At 40.3% G+C, this 20,013-nt stretch overlaps 2 protein-coding genes across 5 annotated transcripts; both read left to right on the plus strand.

The window, feature by feature from the left end:
• The first annotated feature begins 4,805 nt into the window (after window positions 1-4,805).
• LOC147062445 (uncharacterized) lies at window positions 4,806-7,891 on the plus strand. 2 transcript variants are annotated; one of them, XM_085914626.1, is made up of 5 exons: window positions 4,843-4,906; window positions 5,211-5,313; window positions 5,403-5,496; window positions 6,395-6,566; window positions 6,677-7,891. In XM_085914626.1, exons 1-5 carry the CDS (start codon window positions 4,880-4,882, stop codon window positions 7,604-7,606), a joined length of 1,326 nt encoding a protein of 441 aa, XP_085770752.1. In that variant the 5' UTR covers window positions 4,843-4,879; the 3' UTR covers window positions 7,607-7,891. The 2 variants fall into 2 exon arrangements, with proteins under 2 accessions (XP_085770744.1, XP_085770752.1); XM_085914618.1 differs by having other exon boundaries at window positions 4,806-5,313; window positions 6,677-7,888.
• A 2,288-nt stretch (window positions 7,892-10,179) lies between these two features.
• LOC147062446 (protein-serine O-palmitoleoyltransferase porcupine-like) lies at window positions 10,180-19,046 on the plus strand. 3 transcript variants are annotated; one of them, XM_085912825.1, is made up of 14 exons: window positions 10,180-10,315; window positions 10,390-10,582; window positions 11,264-11,307; window positions 11,385-11,566; window positions 11,646-11,776; window positions 11,868-11,888; window positions 12,008-12,022; window positions 12,455-12,580; window positions 12,658-12,758; window positions 13,369-13,445; window positions 13,545-13,608; window positions 14,241-14,326; window positions 15,326-15,436; window positions 15,928-17,549. In XM_085912825.1, exons 1-14 carry the CDS (start codon window positions 10,180-10,182, stop codon window positions 16,027-16,029), a joined length of 1,389 nt encoding a protein of 462 aa, XP_085768951.1. In that variant the 3' UTR covers window positions 16,030-17,549. The 3 variants fall into 3 exon arrangements, with proteins under 3 accessions (XP_085768951.1, XP_085768960.1, XP_085768942.1); XM_085912834.1 differs by lacking the exon at window positions 12,008-12,022; XM_085912816.1 differs by lacking the exons at window positions 10,180-10,315; window positions 15,928-17,549 and adding an exon at window positions 18,968-19,046 and having other exon boundaries at window positions 10,449-10,582.
• The last annotated feature ends 967 nt before the right edge of the window (window positions 19,047-20,013 follow it).

The following is a 20,013-nucleotide window of genomic DNA, read 5'->3' on the forward strand; positions in this document are numbered from 1 at the left end:
GGGGGCAGGGGGGGGTATGCGGCAGCTCAACAAAGTTAGGAAGGATGACTTTTGCTGAGAGTTTTGAGGGGATGTGGAAGATGTTTAAATACTTTTTTAAAAGCCTTTGTCTTGGTCTTGTATAAAAAAAAAAGGTAAAGGGGAGCAAGGAGACAAACACTTAGGGGTACTTTAAGATCTCACTCTGTGCCTTGTTTTTCCTAATGAGCTGCAGACGAGTGCAAAATGTCGCGGGCGTTGAACGAAGTCTCGTTAAAATTAAAAAAGGAAGAAAGGAAAGAATATTTTTCCAGAAGATATAGATCAAATGAATATTTTGCAATAACCTGACTGGATTGAGATCGTGACTATCTCCTGCTATTGACTAGCATATGAAAAGGAAATGAACATACTTGAGATAGAAAGATACAAAAAAAGTGATAATGGTAGAATTTTGGAATCATGTTTAAGGTGTAACAAGTTGGAATAAGATAAAAAGAATTTGTATTGAGCTTTCTAAAGAACAAGGATTATAGAGGAGGCTGAGTGAGAGTGGCCTGATACATTTGGCCACGCTTGGCTGTGACACTCTCCTCACTGTGACATCTTCATTTCCATATAATTGAATTAACCACAGCAGCCCTCAGGTGCATCCTTCAGCAGGGTAGGGAAATATTCAATAAATGCAATTAATTGCAATTTTGCTCGCTTGTCATCTGTTGCTTTATCTGCACAAAATGAACATGATGTGTTTAATAGCGTCGTCGACGTCGGCAGATTTGCTACGTTAAGCCAACATAAGCATGTTTTTTTTTTTTTTTCCTCTAGCTTGTCTTTCTTGGCTCGCTATGATTATGTGCAGACAGATTTATAAAATCAACATGACAAATATTCAACAAACAGAGGCTCAACATGGAAATAGACAATTTCATCATCTCAGACTCGCTCCCATGTGTCACAACCCACCAAAACAATTCTCAGCGCATCACATTTATCTCCGCTGATCTGCCAAATCAATAAAGTGTATCATTAACAGAGCACCGTATTTATGAATCAATACAGGGTCGACATACAAGGTCGTGCACACCTCGACACACAAGCAGCAAGACGCAAAACTCTCCATTCTCTGTCTACCGTCTTCTTGATTCGATCTAAGTTGTTCCCCCAAGACCCCGTATCTTCGAATGGCTGCTTTAATATCCTGAATCTTTGTTACTGTTCCAAATTAGCTCTGAACTGTGGCTTAGACCTGAGCTATTATGTTCAACCATTAAGAAACAACAACAAACACAACGAAAACAAAATTATACACTGCATGTGCATAATTGTGGTATCAACTGCAACTCATTCAAATACTCAGTCAAATGCACAGTCAAATCCACATCAATACCCTAAATTGAAATTCAAAATGAAATTCATCGGGCGATGTCTTTCCTCATAAAATAATACATAGTAAACGAAGCTCGCATTTGCATTCCTTGTGCGGATCATTAGCTTGCGTAGGCGTACATAATGAGTGCGAACCACTGATTCCTAATTGTTCCAAACATGTTTTTTTTGTGTCACTTGGGTGTTTCTGAAGTGCTTCTCGTTGAGTGCACAACAACGCCAACGTATCCCAGCCAGGTGTTTTAGAACATCTGCAAGCTATGACTCTTCTCCTCCCACGCACGCCTACTTATTTGCCCTGGGCTTAACCAAATCAATATATCATTAGCCAGGCTCCCACTCAACCCACGCTACGCTTTCCTTACATTTCACACATTGTATCTCCCTCCAGCTTTTCTCTCATCTTCGCCCCTTTGGCCTCCTCGTTCTCGCTCCCGCTTTGTTTGTCCTTTGAGTATTTCTCTGAACCCCGTGTTGATGTGGTGCAAAAGTGTGAAAGGAGGCTAAAAATGTGAGGGTTAAGGGTTGCGTGTGTGTTTGAGTGTGCTGAAGATATGTGTGTGATATCAGGAGGGCAGACATTGCAGGGACACAACAAGGAGAGAGCGGAGAACGGAGGTGTGAGGGGGATGGGAGCCTGTCTGGCTGAAATGAATGTGTAATTGCTTGTGCCGGTTAAAGCCTCGGCGGGAGAGTACGTGATAGCGGGGGTCGTCAAGTCAGCAACGAGGCTCCCGCTTTGAGACCGAGTTGAGACTGATACTTTATGGGAGGCTGTCGGCGTCACGGCAGGGTGTCTGTCGGCAAGCGGCGCCACGCCCGTCTCTAGTGGAGGGGAAGACCGCTCCCTTTGTACAAGTATGATTACCGACATCAAAACGTACCAGTCGCAGTGTAGCCTAAGTGTTCATCAAAAACAAGGTCAGGGCTTCAGACTATAAATAAATAATAACAATACATTTGTCATTTATATTGTTATTGTTGCTGATAAACTTCTGCTCCACGCTGCAGGCCACGCACTTGTTGAGCTTCGCAGCTGATTTGCCTATCACCATGAACTCTAAAAGAAGAAGAAATGACAAACAGCAATGATGAAGGTGAGCCAATGTCATTTATGAATTTATAAAAATAAAAATAAAAAGATGGGGACGACCTTCTGTGGTTCAGGTGAAAAGAAGCAGTGTATTGTATAAATCTACGGGTTTCACATCTTTTGGAAGCAATGAATAATTATATGAAGGACTTTCATGGATTACTTTGGCTTCACTGAAGTCCGTGAAAAGTGAAGAGCCAAATCTTGATGAGTCTCAATCCTTGTGAGAAAATTGTTATGGGGAAAGAAAAGGCAGGAAATTCTCTTTTGGCTGCCAGAGTTCACCGGAGTGAGGTATTTTAGGAATATTAGATATTTCAATTCAATTCTACATTCTGTTGATACTCTCAAAATTTTCCAAAACTAAATTTCAGTCTGAAGATGAAGCAAAAATCTTCCGGTGTGTGAGGAAATCTGCCCTTTGACCTTATGAACTGTGCAAGACGCGCCTTACACTCAAAAATATGTCCTGGCTACCCAATATCATTTTTGTATAAAAGTAAGTTCACAAAATGACAAGTATTTTCCCAAGATTTTTTCGATTTATTGCTGACATCTTACTTTGGATGTGTCAGAGTGTACTGAGATTGTCGCAGCACACCACAAGCTCTTTTTTAGTATCGATTTTGTTGTTTTGTGGTTTGAGGTGTCACAAATACAAAACATAGTAGCTTCAAAGTCACTGTTGTGTCTAACTTGTTTCTTTGCAAAAAACAAGCTACCTTTCTCTGCTTTTTGGGCAGAAATCACTATTTCTGGTGAAACCAACCCATGTTCTACTACTGATTAATAAATGATGAGGTGCTGTGAAACAAAAACTTATTTTAGTGAAAGAAGAGAGGCTTGTCTTTCTTTTAGTAGCTATGTTCAATATGTTTTCACAGAACACAATATTGCATGGTCCTTGAATGATAAAACAGCTGGCAATACGGGACCTCAATATGAACCATTGTTACAATTTTGCTGCCCCACTTTTTCATGTACTCCATCACTCCCTCGTATCTATTTTGTCCCACCCAGAATAACATTACTTGTGGGGGTGAGGAAAAGTCGATTTAAGATGGAGACTCAGCGCAGTCAAATAGAACCAGCATCCTTCAACAGTAAAAAAAAAATTTTTTTAAATGAAGGGGTGAGTTGAGTGAGCAAATTGTCACATTATACAGCCAGTTTCTTATTTTCATTTGTTCAGGTTCATTCGTCCCAATCTGCATCACGCCAGAGCAGAGATTGATGTGCGTTACTCGCAGACCACATGTGGGATTGAGGCGGAGAAGCAGCAGATCCCATCTCGCAGAGGAGAAAAAAGGAGGGGATTGGCAACACCAGGGAGGGTGCAGATGGAGGTGTCACCTTGAGGGAGGAAAACAGCATCTCCATCTTACAGCTCTCTAGGTCGGGTATGTGTTCACAAATAACTGCTTTGAACAGACTGGAATTCATTAAATACCATATTTTTGTGAAAGCCACAACTGTGCTGACAAAAAAAAAACAGTACCACAAACGAAATTTGACTATAATTTCATGTGTATTTGTATTTGTTGTTGTTTAATTTATCCAAAAGATTGGCATCATAAAATCATAATAATTAAAATTTAAAAAAAAGCTAAACTTGGCTTGGCTGCGTTTTGAGTTCTATTGAGAGATATTTGAAAGAAAGTCATCAAGAAAGAACAAACAGATTATGCCAATGCAAGATTTCGTTGGAGAAAAATGTCCAATTTATAAATTATGCATTGCTGTATTTAGAAACCCTTTGAGCATGTTGACACTGAACACTAGCGCCATCTACTAGTCACATACAGACACTGAATAGAGAAATTTCGGTTTCATTTTATTGTCTTTGATGAAAGAAAAGCTCATCTATGAGCATCTTATCCATCGTTTTCCATAGTATGTAATTGGTTTTTTTTAATAGTGCTTTCAATAACAAGTTACTTTTTTGATTTCAACAACTACGCTTCTGTCGCCCCCTAGGGTGGAATTAGGCATTCCATCAACAACAGATCAATCAAATTTGGAATTATATTTTATTAATGAAATAATAGAATTAATTACTTAACTCTAACCCTATGTAACAAATATTAATAACGTTATTTATCTCTAAAATTGGTTCAAACATTTACTTTTTTTTCCTTTTTACCCCAAATATACTCTGCCATTTTCTTTCAGTGTTTGTAGTTATATGTCAATTAAGCATTATTAAGTGTCATATCTTTGCTTCTATATCAACCAGGTTTTTGTTTTAGAGTGGTCGAAAACGCTTCTACATACATTCGCCACTTGCGCCAAACGGTATTCATTTTAGGTGTACCTAATATTATGGCCGATGTGGGCAGGGCAAAATAAAGCGAGCACTCATCCGAGGGGGCCTGGCTCAGCCTCGGACCATCAAGTTTCAAAAACGAAGAAGATGGGATGTATTATTTAGTCATCGTAACACACGTTGAGTTATAGTCATACTTTTGACATTATCGAAACAGAATTACTGCACCGCAAATTTTGATTGTTAATCGTCAGATTCGTCTTGTTCCCAGCTAACATTAGCTGACGCTAACTTCCGGTGCTAACGCGCGCTGCTCGGCAACGGAAGCCGACAGGCTATTTCAACTACACATTTCCTCGTCCGAAGCTAAAGTGCTTTTCAAGTAAAATGTACGCTTGTTGCGTACTAGGTTGCCCAAATAGGCATACTTTCGGTGGCAAACTGAAATTCTACAGATTACCAACGGAATACCGATCGTTTCAGGCCAACCGGCGGCGTTTGTGGCTCAAAGTACTCCGGCAAGTGAATGGCAGCGCGGAGGAGCTCAAAGAAAATGCTCGCATTTGTAGCGCTCATTTCATATCAGGTAAAGCTCCATACTGTTCATATATGGAGACTTTCTTGCTTGTATGTCACCTTAAAAGTGATTTTTAAAGAACGCGGGTGTGTTTGTAGGGGAACCGTCCATGGATGAGAACAATCCCGACTTTGTGCCTTCAGTGTTTACAAACGTGAACAGCAGCCCGCGACCCAGGACCCAAAGCAGAAGGCAAGCGAAACTCACTACTTAACTCAGAATCATTTCATATTTCCAGCATATTAATGTTACTTGCGACGTTTAAGCCGTGTGTTTATTCATGCTAAACTTTACACCATGAGCTAACTCTTGTTACAGCATCACAGATGCGTTATGTACACTGTCACAAAAACTCATTTTGCCTCAAAGTTGTCCGATTGATTAATTAAAGCGTTATCTAGACAACTTACAGGAATCATGGTAGTTTTCCTACAATATAAAAGGGCACGAAAGCAATGGTGTAACACTGATATTAACGCATCAAAAGTTAATTTCTGATATTTTAGTGAGGAGAAACGTTTTAGAAAATGGATAAATGAATGAAGGAGGCTCGATTTTGCCTTTCCATCTGCTTGCATGGGTTTTCTGTGTTGTCCAGCATCTTCCTACAGTCTGAAAACATGCATGCATTCAATGAAGACACTAAGTCAGATGCAAAATTTCTACACACCTTGAAAAAAATACTTACTGTATCGTTTTATTAACCCATTTTAAAATACAGTAATATAGAAGGCTGAAGTGTTGGTAAAAGAAAATCAATCAGTCATATTAACACTTCATTTTTATGAAAGAAAAGAATAATGTATTCTATTTTAGTTAAATAGCATTTCACTTAAAAGTTAAAAATATAAAAAGCCCCTGAGCAGGCACATTTGTGTGCTTTATGTGGAATCACCAGACATTTAACGGTTGCCATGAAAAGTATTAATAAGTATCAGAATACATTTCAGTACCTGTACCAATAACAAAATGTTGGTATAGTGATGTGATGGGTGGATGGAATTTTTTTTTCATTACCCGTATATATTTTGAAATGAATCGGCTGATTAATCTTTAATGTGATGTAATCTTCTTTGCAATATTTTCAAAGGATTGTTAGAGGACATGGAAAATGGCACTGGGGTCATCAAGACAACCAAGGCGACAGAGATGAGTCCAAGGAAGCACTGATCAAAGATGAAGACCCTGTGACTAAGCAGCCCTCCGTCCAAATGACTAGAATTCAACCTTCACAAGACGCCCAGATCGCACAATGCGCAATGGTACAATGTCCAAATACAAGTGACAACAGTAGGCTTGGGCATCGATACCCAGGAATCGACTGGAACCAGGACCATCATTCAGGTTCTTCATTTGTTTGTGTGTTTTGCAGACAGGAGAAGCATCAACCGAGGAGACCAAGAGTGACATTGAAATGAAAACTCCGTCACCCTTGTTGAAATCTTCAAAATCCAGCCCTGTGGTGCTCCTCAAGCACATTGTTGCTCCATCGGGCGTTTATCTGTGTGAGCTGTGCAATGAAAACTTCTCCACGGTCACACAGCTGGTCAGACATAAACTTGAGCATGAAAGACAAAGATCTCCTCCTAGTGACGATGTTCAAGAGAAGATCCCCATCGAAGTTTTGGCGGCGCGAGACGAGCCTATTTTCCCATGCAACATTTGTGATCGAACATTCGGTGACCGCCAACTCTTGAAGCGCCACAAACTGCTCCACATGAGAGACGTCAGGAAGTGCCAGACGTGCGGCGTGCTGTTCTGTCAACTTCACAGGCGCGCGCCGTTGGTGGCTACGCCGGTAGTCATGAGCGAGTCCGACGACGATTGTCCCGTCACAGAGTCAGGGTACCACGTTGAACCGGGTGAGATTGTGGAGCAGCTTGATGACTTTCAAACGGCCTGGGCTTTCATCCCCCTGCTAAGAAACGGTGTTAACCAAATCAGTGAAACCCAATCATCAGCTTCAAACGTGGCCCTGGAGTTATTTTCTAAAATGCCACCTCCTCACATTCCCGTTCCTACGTCACATACAAAATCTGAAGCCCCCTCGGAAGCTCCCCTATATCCACCTCCAAAGTTGCCACCGGCACTCCGGATGTTTTCTGCACAGTGCCTCACCTCAGCATTTTTCAAGGTTCATAGAAACTATGACTATATTTTGAGCAAGGGAACGGATATCCCAACTAACACTGTTGTCAAGAAGGAGCCACTGGAGATCTTATCAGATCTCCCTCCAGATGTGCAAAATGAGGAGCCGGAAGATCAAGGACCAATTGCTTATGATCTACAAATTATTCTCTAACTGAAACTTTTCAAAACTAAGGTCGAATTTTGGGATTGTGCCTGGCAAAGGTCACAATCCATTCCTAGTATATTTTAATGCTGCTAGTTGTTTAACGTGATGCGACACTGCTAATAAATCAGTTTGTCATCAGCCACTGAATCAAATTACATTTTCGTCAGTATTTGCAACCTCTTACATGGTAAATGATTCCGCTCAGCTGTCGTCACCCCCTTGGTAATAAGAACTATTACTTAGTTATAATAAATAATTTGACATAAAATTAGTTTTGGCAGCTTACTTAAATTTATTAAAATGGCTACTTCATTCTCACACAAAAACACAGAAATGTGGTTTTTGTACATGTTTTATTCATAAGCAAAATTGCAATCGATAATGTCGATGTACTATTAAAAAACACCTGACAAACATGCAAGCACAAAACGACAGGGCTCTTGGTGATGCCTTGTCCTTGTTCCTTTTCCTCTGTGGGGTTAACTGGCAGTTGGCAAACCAATTAAATGGTACAGTAGCGCCACCAACTGATGCTGTCCTTTCACTGCAAGGAAACCAATACGACCTGATGGCAGCCTCTCTCCATGAAGTTTGGTGCTGGCGTTTGAAACGTACCTATATTTCAAGACCGAAAATTTACATTGTTCTTGGTGAGGGTAAGGAAAAATGAATTATATTGTAGTTGTAATATCCAGATGTGTAGAATCATAAATTCTTATATTTCCCCCATTCATTGAGAAAAGTAAAGCTTGTGGATTATAATTATATGTCTATATGAACCACGTTTTTATTGTATTTTTTATTGAATTCTGTTAGTAATTTATTTTAATGGTGTATTTTCTCACAGCTCCCACGTACAGATGAGCGTTTGCTGATCCGCTGTCTTCACCGCATTGGTCGAAAGGCGCCAGATCGCATGCGCGCGAGTTGTAACTGGTTGAAACAGCCATCATTCACTGTTCTGATTGGCCATCACTTGCAGGCTAGCTTGCCGATTGGCTGCCGCTTCTTCTGTGGATTCTGTGGACGGCTTGATGCTGATGCTGCGCGTCATCGAGTTCTGAGCATCATTTGGACCCAGTGAACAGAAAAACACGCGTGGCAAAGTGACTGTAAAACAGGAAGGAGCTCAAAGCTGTCGCTCGGCGAAAGGTGGGCTTATTTTTTTGGAACACAAACTGATGAGCGCGCGGTGTCACATTGTTGGCGTGGGGGGGGGGTCGACATATAAAATCCCACCGAGTGGTCGGGGTTACTTTGGTCTTCACCAGCTTCTGAGAAGAATTGTCACACCACGTTTTGGGTGACGGCGTTTATCGGACGTCCTCTTGGCTGTGTTGTGTCGGTGGAGGTCGCGCGCGGAGCAGCTGTGAGTCAACTAGTCCCTCCGGTCCACTGCATTGCGGAGCCTCAACGAGCCCTGCACTCCGTGCACAGCGATGCGTTTAAGTAACCCACTTTGACATGTCATGTCTGTGTCATAACATTCGTACTGTGTAGAAAACCTACTCCGTGGTTCACAGATGAAACACGTACGCTTAAGTAATGATGTAGAAAGCATGAGCGCAAATGGCGTTTAACCAAACTTGAGGTTTTCCATTAGGCATGGCGTGACAGCCTTCTGAAATATAAAGATGCGCTTATCTTAGCCATAACTAATTATTTCTCCCAAGTTATTAATCTCAATAAAAACAATCTTAAATACTTATTTGATACAGTGTGGACGATCATGCAATAACCCTCTGAAATTTTAAAAGCGTGTCCCTTGAAAGGCTTACACAATTGGTTAATGCGGCTAAACAAACATGTTTACTCGACCCGCTTCCAGCCAAACTATTTCAAGAATTATTTCAAATTTTAGGGCCGTCTGTTTTAAATATAATTAATCTGTCAGTCTCCTCTGGTATAGTGCCAACAGTCTTTTAAACCGCTATCATTAAACCTCTTACTTACCAAATCTAGACCCGGACTGTCTCAGTAATTATAGGCCAGTTTCAAATCTCCCATTCATAGCAAAACTTCTTGAAAAAGTAGTAGTAGTATTGATTACATGGTCGCCAATAATCGATATGAATCTTTTCAGTCTGGTTTTAGAGCTAATCATTCAACCGAGACAGCACTTGCTCAAGTGACGAATGATCTCCTCATAGCTATGGATTCAAACACTTCATCTGTATTGTTATTACTCGATCTTAGTGCTGCCTTTGACACTGTAGAGTTCGATATTTTATTAGAACCGCACCGAGTGGTCCATGGCAATTCGACCTCTGAGCTCTATAAGGTTACGTGTGGTGTCCCGCAGGGATCGGTACTCGGAGCAATTCTATTTAATATTTATATGATTCCGCTTGGAGACATAATACGTCGATATAATATTCATTTTCAGTGTTACGCGGATAACACTCAATTATATATGCCGTTATCGATTACAAATCCGTGGGACTGTTGAAATCCTGAGGCGTGCCTTGCGGAGATCAAGCAATGGATGTCTCAGTTTCCCAGATAAAACTGAGATGTTGATCATTGGTCCAGCTCGTTAGATATTCTAAACAGTCCTCTGCTATTTCAGACTGGTAGCGATGGGCACCTTCAGCCGCCAGAAGTTCTTCCAGGAGCTCACTCATGGCTGCCTGCTGCCAACAGCCCAGCAGGGCCTCGAGCAGGTGTGGCAGCTGCTGTTGATCTGCCTGCTGTGTCGCCTTCTCTGGATGTTGAGTGAGTTTTTTTGTGTGTCTCGTCAGTCCCGGCGTACCCCGGGTGGTCATCTTCGTCTCCTTTTCTGTGGTAAGGCTTTCCCTCCATTTTGAAACATCTGGCCACAGTGGCAGGAGGATTCTATGTCCTCTACCTGTTCTTTGAGCTTCACATGATCTGGGTGGTCCTCCTGAGCCTCCTCTGCTACCTCTTCCTCTTCCTGTGTCGCCATTCGACCATGCGAGGCACTTTTCTCTCAATCACTGTGCTTATCTATTTGATGCTGGGGTAAGAACATTAGCCTTTGATATACTCTTTAACATTTATTTGTTCATTCATTCATTTTCTTACCTGCTTATCTATTCATATCAAAATTGACTTAGAAGGCAATTTTCAAATCGTAGAGGCTGCAATTCGCAAAAGCAACCTGTGCTTCATTTTGCCTGGTCGTAAGCTGTTTTTTTTATTTTTTATTATATAGTGTCTATTTTTGTGTTGAAGTTCAAATATTCACATATTGTTTTATGACAGATGACAAGTGATAAAGCAACAGATTTGTTTGCATTATGATTGTAATCTCACTTCTGACTCATTTATGTTTACACCACACTTATTTTGTAGAATTTTGTAAGAAGCGCTAAGAAAACCCCCCGACTATAATGGCATGTTTGCTCTGTATGATTTATTCACTTGATGGTAATATCAATCAACCAATATTTATGGACAGTATGACAAATCTGATTTTTTTTATTTTTATTTATTGAAACATGGAATCATGTATTCGTCGTTTCTGTTAAAAATATATGTATGAAGCTGAAAAAAAAAATTGCATATTAGACTCGCAATTATCTTTCAGAATCATTTAGCCCTACTTTCATATAACGTACCTATTATGGGTGAAATTTTAAATTGAACCTAAAATTCACTCAAAACTTTACGACAACTAATAATTATGCTTGATTTGAGCAGAGAACTTCACATGATGGATACCACCAACTGGCACAAGATGAGAGGTAAGTAGCACATCCGCCCATCCTTTCATGCATTGATTATTCAAGGCCCGTTCCAAGTATCGGCCGCGCTATTCCAGGTTCACAGATGGTGGTGGCCATGAAAGCCGTCTCGCTGGCCTTCGATCTGGACAGAGGCGTCCTGACCGGGGTACCTTCTCCCATCGAATTCATGGGTTACATTTACTATGTGGGAACAGTCATCTTCGGGCCGTGGATCAGCTTCAATAGCTACAAAGAGGCTTTAGAAGGACGGAAGATGGTACGTGCATTGCAATATCCACTCAGTAGAAATGGAGAAGTTGCACTTCACTATCTTTTTTTTTTTTTTTAATCCTCAGAGCCTTTCATGGTTGATCAAAGTGTCTTTAAGCTGGGTGAAAAGTCAGATCTGCTTGGTTCTCTCCAACTGCGTGGCACCCTACCTCTTCCCCTATTTCATTCCTATCTACGGAGACAAGCTGCTAAGGAGGTGAGTGCAATATGGAGGCCACATGTGGATTTGCACTCTGATTTCTCATTTTATATCATCATGCGTCTGCTTACTTTTGGTCTTTTCATAGTAAAAAGAGAAGAAAAACAAGGTAAGGAGTTTTTTTTTTTTTCTTTATTAATGTGATCATTTCAAAGCACGGCATGCTTATTTTTGGTTTGACTGTTTACTAAAATTAAAAATCTTCTCGTTTGTTCTGTTTCTGCTTAGAGGTTCACTGGCTAAGTAAGTACGTTGTTGGATTGTGCATTTACAAAGCACATGTTGCATGACATTAATCAGATTTATAATGAGCAACATTAAATTATAGCATTGTGTATTCATTAAAAAGAAATCTTGATACTTTTGCAAGCCACTGTACAGTTGGAACATTACGCTTAAATATTTAAAACAAATGACACAATATTAACTAGAAAAAAAAAAGTACTTGTTAAAATTAAATATGTGATGATTACCATGTACTGAATATGCAAATGTGATGTCTGGAATGTCCCATGTCCAAATAAATAATAATTAAATAAATGCCACATTTGCACTTTTGGTAGGATGCAAACTGCGTGAGTTCAAGAAAGTTGTCTCAGTTGACAGGGATGACCCTTTATAGATTTTATAAGTGAGCCCAGAAAAATCAAAAATCTTTTTTTTTTCCCCCCCTAGGTGGTTGTTGGCTTACGAGAACACGCTGTCTTTCCATTTCAGCAACTATTTTGTTGCTTTTTTGAGCGAGACCACGGCCACTCTGGCCGGAGCCGGCTTCACCGAGGAGAAAGAAAACCTCAAATGGTCCGTAAATGAAAGCATCATAATGGCCGGCACGGGTTCGTATAGTCCACGCATTAAAAGACACTTTTGCTTTGTAGGGATCTGACGGTGTCAAAGCCGCTGAATATCGAGTTTCCTCGCTCGATGGTGGAGGTGGTCACGTCTTGGAATCTGCCCATGTCACGCTTTCTTCACACCTGTGAGTTGGAATGTTCATATGCAATGATGCAATATGAATTCATGATTTTAGTCACAGTTTGTTAGATGATTATGCTTATCAGTCAATAGCCATATGTTCACAATTCCGTTTTTTTGCCCTTATCTGTAGCTTACTTTTTTATGCATTCACAGACAGTACAATTCCATTTTTTTTTGTCTCAAAATTGACCCAGGCCTCTTTCATATGTGAATGTATATCACATGTGTATGCAATGAGTTTGCAGTATGAATGCTCCTCGGTACACATCTGAGCTTTACATCACCCAAAGCCAAATATTTGCAGCGCGTGGGTAGGGGATAATGCTTTGAAGACAAATTCTGCGTTTTTTTTTTTTCTCAGGTTGGAATGACTATTCCAACGGGACTCAGCATTTTGACAGAAAGTCAATTTGGAGAATTCTTGTCATGTTGCTTTTTAACAAGCTTGAAGTCTCTTTTTGAAGATTTCCTCCTTCTGTCAAACTGCTTTGTGTTGTGAAGTGAACTGAGTTGAGTTCACTGCCACCATATAGCGTTCGTATATCTGTATGTCGTATTGTAAGCGAGTCCAAAAAAATAAAAAATAAATAACATCCAGTTTTATTTCGTAGACGTATTTCAAAGTGCTCTCAAACTTGGGACTTTCTCTGCCGTCATGGTGACATACGCAGCTAGTGCCCTTCTGCACGTGAGTAACAAAACATTCAGACTAACCCTCCATATATGATTAAGAAATTAATTCCTTGATATTGAATGAATTTAATTGACTTATGGTTGTGCCTGATAGGGGTTGAGTTTCCATTTAGGTGCCGTGCTCCTGTCTCTGGGCTTCATTACCTACACTGAGCACGGTGAGAGTCTGTCAAATACAAGGGTGTCAAACATACGGCCCACGGGCCTGAATTGGCCACAACAAATTGAGTACACATACACATTTTGTCCACTAAAGGGCACACTGATAACTAGTACTAGTCTGATAGTTTGATATGATGTGAAAAGAGACAGTATAAACTTCAGTCCCCTCCGTAGTTTGGATTATATATGGATTTTTGACTACTGATTTGATTTGACCAAAGCGATTATGACAAACTTACCGCTTCAATGAGTCTCTGAAATTATTCAATTATAATTGCCTCAACTTGATGTATTTGTATGTATACAAATGACACAGCAAGCAACAAAACATCTGCAGCCTCTTTCGGAATCATGCCCATTTGGGTTTGTCTGTTGTGATGAGTCAGTTGAGGGTGTCAAACAAATTGGTCCTGCCCACTTGAGAACAAATTGGGCTAAAAGTGACCCCTGAACTCAAATGAGTTTGACACTTCAGCTCTAATGTCTCCTTTCCACGCTTAGCTTTGCAGTAATGGCTGATTGCAGCCGCTATTAAGCTCCATTTCTGTGCACTGCGATGCAATCATTTATTTGTCATCGCTCAAGCTCTTTATGTTAATGCCTCGGCCCTGCTCTGTTTTTGCGTCAGTGCTGCGAAAGAGACTGGCGGCCATTTTCAATGGCTGTGTTCTGTCCAAGAAATGTCAGCCGAACTGCACCCACCAGAACAAAAAGGTAATGTACCTGTCTCTTTTTTTTTTTATTTCTCTTTTCTCTCCACGGCTCTTTGTTTACTGTGCATCAACAGTTTGCTCTCTGTTGGACCTCTGCTAGATATGGCTGACTATTTATTACTTTTTACAGTTCTTTTTCTCCTTTTAGCCTTTGTGCATGACCAGGTTGCAGGTGCATACTGCAGACTCTATGGCGTTTTCCACAAGTTAGCATTAGCGTAAAGATAGCAGCCTTATGTGGTTGTTTAAAATACACAGGGTGTAATTCTATGTATATTTGATGTTTAGTTTGACAGTAAACTTCAAGTGGAAGTGACAATAAAGCGTTTGAAACCTTTGTCAGGTAGACCTGCTAAATATAAGAAGTTCTAATCTAAAAACATTGTCAGTGTCAAACATGGAGCTCGTTCAACAACTAGTAGTAATTCAAATTGAGGTATAAAATGATGACGTAAGCCCATATTAGAAACCTTTGCAGTGGCACATTCATAAAACCATTGTGCAATGTGTACCGCTCACAAAGGGTCAGTTAAAGGAGACTCTTTAAATACAGCAATTGCTTTGAATTGTGAAGTGATTGCGGATGTGTACCTAACGTTATGGTCAGAGAATGTATTAGTAGTTGTGTGTGCAGAAATGATGCATCGACAAAGAGATTTGTGCAAGATCTATCTTTTGCAAAGGGTTAGATTAAGGTGAATGTCAAGTGAAGCAGAATATCAACTTCTCCCCGTCAACTAACGTGGAAGGTTTTGTGCTTTCATTCTCGAGGAAACTACATCTGCACCAGTTATAATGCAGCAGACTCAACGGTCTTCTGGGCCTTGTCAAGTGATATCATTTAGAGTTAGTGTGTCTGGCAGGATGCCCAGAAGGGGAAAAGAAAAGCTGTTATGCAGGATTGCTTGGACAAATCCTGAGAATCAGAAAGGGAGAAGAGGGATCCCTGCAAACAAAATGTTTCCTACATGAACTTACGGTGTTGCCTCAACCTCTGCAGGTATTTTGGGTACACGTGATCAACGTAGCATTCAGCGCTCTGGCAATAGTCCATTTGACGTATCTGGGTTCAGTGTTCAATTCCAGTGTGGACTACATGGAAGAAGATGAGGTGAGCTTAATATATTTGAATACATATGGGCCAACCCACCCAATCAGTTACATATGTATTATTCAGATCCTCTGCTGTCCGTGGGAAGGCCAAAAGCTAGTCCATTTATTTATTTCTATGTTTGATATAATTTCGACTACGAATCAGAGGGTTAAAATTTTGGTACAATCCTGTCATCCAAATATTTTTTTTAATTGTTTGTTAATATGTTTTACCAATGATGTGCTAAAAATTCACTTCTTTTACGTTTAGTGGTGTTATTCAAATCAGAATTTTCAGTACACTAAAACTGACAAAAAAAACAAACCCAAAGTTCCCTGAAATGCCCCAATATCGATTTTGAGTAGCTCAGAAATTGAAGTTTATTTTGAGATAGCCCCAATTTGTTGGAATGGCCCATATGTAGCTATTCTTTATGGTTAGTTCTCTGTAAGTATGGTCTAGATTTGTGACATGAGAGCCAAAAAATAAAATTGCCCCCCTCCCTACAGGATGACATAAGCCATCACACCATTCAGAAGTGGTCAGAGCTGAGCTGGACAAGCCACTGGATCACATTTGGATGCTGGATATTGTACCGCCTCGTTCTCTAGATTGGAGAACGGGCAAAAGAAGCAGCAATAATAAGCCTTCTCTTCCCTGTGACTGTCAAAGAAGCAATCGATCGCCAGGTTGGCACCATTTGGCGTCTGCTTCATGTGTCATCCCAGCCTGCTGAGGACTCCTTTTGATATCCTCACCACTCTCCTTTCTCTTTTTCTATGGATGCCATCTTGTTTTTTTCCTGAGTGCTCATGTTGTGACAGCAGTTACTGATGTCTCCCTGCGAGTCACAATCAATACAGATCACCGTGGCGGGGATCGGCTTGTTCTCTCTGGGGGTTGACTTGTTATCGCTGCGCCATATGAGCTTTCCGATCACCTCTAGTGATTCATAATCATACTTTTCCCTGATGATGATCAACAGATATTGTACAATGTCCTTATATTCAGCGGTTCCCATGTAAAGAACAGTGAGCATATATGGGGAAAAAAAATTCAAAACCAACGTCACTGGCATCTCTTTCAAGCGAGCATGTGTCAGACGGGGAATTTTCACAAGGATTAATAGAGCACAAATAATGTTCAAATATTTATTTCATTTGTGGTGGCGTATTACTCATTAGTTATGAATGGTTGCCCTAATCCCAAGATGATTTTAGAGGGGGAGTTTGAAGTAACAAAAAAATACAACACTTTTTGTCATATTTGTTAAAAGAGTCAAATGATCTGTAGAAAAGTAAACAACAACGTTGTCTGGCCTCTAATTTAGATTTGCAGTTAACCAGCACACCAGAGGAAAAACAACCAATAAGAGACAGGTGTGATTTATGAGCTGTTAATCAGCTGTCATAAACTTGTGGGCACTCTACCTTAGTTGTGATGAAGTGTTACTAAATAAAACACGATATTTTATTAGTTGCAAGTTTCATTTTGTGCAAGACTGCTGAGGTGTGCCCATCAGTATCATGGTGTACTGCCAAGTTAAAAACACACTTTGAACAAAAAGTCACTTTTCTTAAAACTCCCACTTCATCTTCTTTGGCAACGATCGTGACACTCGGCAACCGATGGATAATCATTTTTACTATTTATGTCTGTTATATTTTGGGGGACTTTTTTGATTTTGAATCTCAACCAGAAAATGCATTTTGAGAGGTGACATTTGATTTTGATTTTGCAATTACTATTGACATTTGGAATCAGGATAGTGCTTAATTTATTCCTGTCAATATTAATTTTGACAGAGGCTTTTGTAGAGACGATTATACCGTTTGTCTTGTGCGTTTGTCCTCAACCACAGAATTCCGATGACTTTACACTATGTGATTACCTGGAAAAAATGTCTGACTGCTATTACATACTCTGTGTAGTTGTGACATTTAATGATTGCATTGTAAGTGCAAGCAAAGTGTTATATTAGAGAGTGAGGGCTTTATTTGCCCAAGTCTTGCACAGCGTATGGCAAAATGAACCCTACTGCAGAAAATTGAGCATTTGCTGCTCACTTCAGCAGCCCATTTCAATTAGTATTTTTTTTTTCCCTGTGAATGTGAATGAACGGATCCACCTGTGATAATCGTTTTATAAAATTTTACATGAAGCCCGTTTCACTGTCGAGTGGTGTTTGTTGAACGGGTCGGCAACTTTAAACATTCAGAGCCATTTACATCATACAACAGCAGCCACAAAACCATTTGGAGATCTATAGTGAATACAACACTATTGTTTTTTCTCTACCTATATTTATTTTAAAAAGAAAAGAAAAACTTCCAAAGATGAAAAAAGTCCACCCGCATTTCTCGTGAGGATAAAACGGTTTGAATAATGGATGGATGAACCCAAAGCCAAAGCAGATTGGCGAAAGAGGCCAAGTCACATTTTGCAGGTTCCTGCTATAAAAAATATCAATAGTCACATTCAAATCATGTAAGAAAGAGTTGTTTATTTGAATAATTATTTACAAGAAAAATGTATAGACTGTTAAACAGTCCATACTGAGGATGAGTTGGGAAAGGGTGACAAAATGGGGTCTTGCTCTGAGCAATTTCTTCTAACTGGAGTACAAGGATCCAGCATGTTGGGTGGACAGTGTGGTCACAGATAAAGGCTGAGAAGATGGGAAAGGGAGAGACATCTGGAATCCGTTTGATTTTCCTTCTCTGTGAGAGCGAGATGAGCAAATGTCGTGTTGGAAGGCCACCCAACAATCCGGCTCGGGGGCGGTGAACTCGGCTTAGCCCTGCCTGCTCCGAGGACCCCCGTGTTTGCGACGGCAGGAGCCCAGCAACGTCTCCAGTGCCATCTTCACAAAGGCCTGGAAGTTACTGCTTCTCTCCCTTCGGCTGTCCTGCGAGGGGATGAAACACGGACAGATAGCTTCACTGGGCACTTGAAAAAAAATGGTTTCACACTCATATTATTAATTTGATTGAAATCAGTAATTCTTTCGCTTACCACTAGAGACAGCCTAACAAACTTAAAAATTCACCGCTTTAGAAGCATTGTTTAACTAATACAATTCCAAATCCTCTTTTTTCAGCCGCTCAACATTCTGCCATTTGTGTTCTTTCCATCTTTGTGTCGAATCCCTTGAAAATATTTTTAAATATCTGTTTTAACTTTTCGCAAAACAATGGTGAACATTTTCTGAAAATTCGCAAATCAAACCAGAAATTGAATTGAAAACAGTTTTATGTTTTAAGTGTCACATAAACAAGTACTAGAGTAGCTCTCAGTTAGAAATATTGCCTCATTCTAATTTTGGTAATCATCTGTTAACGGACAGTGATAGTAAAAAATATTTTACACGTACGTACATTCTGCAAATCACATTTTTATCGATTAATCGATGGAAGAGTTGATGGAATAATCACTGCTAAAAATATTTGATAGCTGCGGCCCTAATGACTTATGCTTCATATAAATGCTTACCTCCTTGCTTCTTGTTGTCATCTCCTTTCTGATCACCTTTCTTCGGCTGCTCTTTAGGACTCTGAGGTTGCTGCGGAAGCATGGACACATCAGAAAATTTGGTGAAGAAAGAAGAGGAAAAGACAATGTCACAGATATGTACAGTAGTAACCATTTTCCCACCTTGGTAGTTGACTTCTTGTCCGACTTGTTACCTAAAAACATTGACGGTTACCGTTAATAAAACACGGACCATGCGCTGCGAGTTTGTGGACGTTATCGTACGTTTGCTCACCTTTCGTTCCTGGCATTTTGGCTGTGCTCCAGAGTCGATGCTGTTTTGTTCAGAATGCGGTGCTAAACGTGCTGTTCCACGCCGTCATTTATGGTCGGTGTGGCTGAATAGCCGGGCCGGCGGGGCCCCTTCGAGAAAAAGCGGCGCTAAACAAGCAAAGAGCCCCGTCAGCTGAGCGGCGTGTCCTGCGGCTCTGCACTTCTGTGCTGAGCCAGGCAAAATCGCCCAGCTGACCTTGTCATAAGTCAAGCCACTGGAACTGTCAGTGCATCTATTGTGTATCATGAGTATCCCATGTCAATATCAAAAAAACACCCTTTCAGATATAGGACAGGATGTAGCATAATTGAGGGGACTTGAGTAACATGACTTCACTTGAGACATAAGAAAGTGACAACATTTCATCACTAATCAGATTCTAATCTCAAGTCTCATCAATTTACGACAGATAGCGCTTGATTTGGTTCTGAAAGAAAGTGAAGATCAGATTCAGGCCCCAATCTGCTTTATCAAGAAAATTAGATTCAGGCCACTACCAACCACCCCCAATCTGCCTCATCACTTTAGCAGTAGGCATTTTCCAAAAATGCCTATACATATTACGCATATAGTACGAAACCATGTTTATTATTGCTTGCTTGATCGGTTTTACCATGTTTAATAGGTTAAAGTCAAAACATTTCGAAGTGACCCATGCATCTTTCTATTTTTCTGTATGCAGTCCTTGGAGGAAAAAATGTGGGTCCCCTGATCTATGCCAAAACATTGATTATGACTTGTATGAGTATTTATCGGCAATGATAGGAAAATACGATTCTTTTAAATAATT

This window comes from Syngnathus leptorhynchus, chromosome 1, assembly GCF_054491065.1.
Source record: "Syngnathus leptorhynchus isolate UIUO chromosome 1, UIUO_Slep, whole genome shotgun sequence".
NCBI lineage: Eukaryota > Metazoa > Chordata > Actinopteri > Syngnathiformes > Syngnathidae > Syngnathus > Syngnathus leptorhynchus.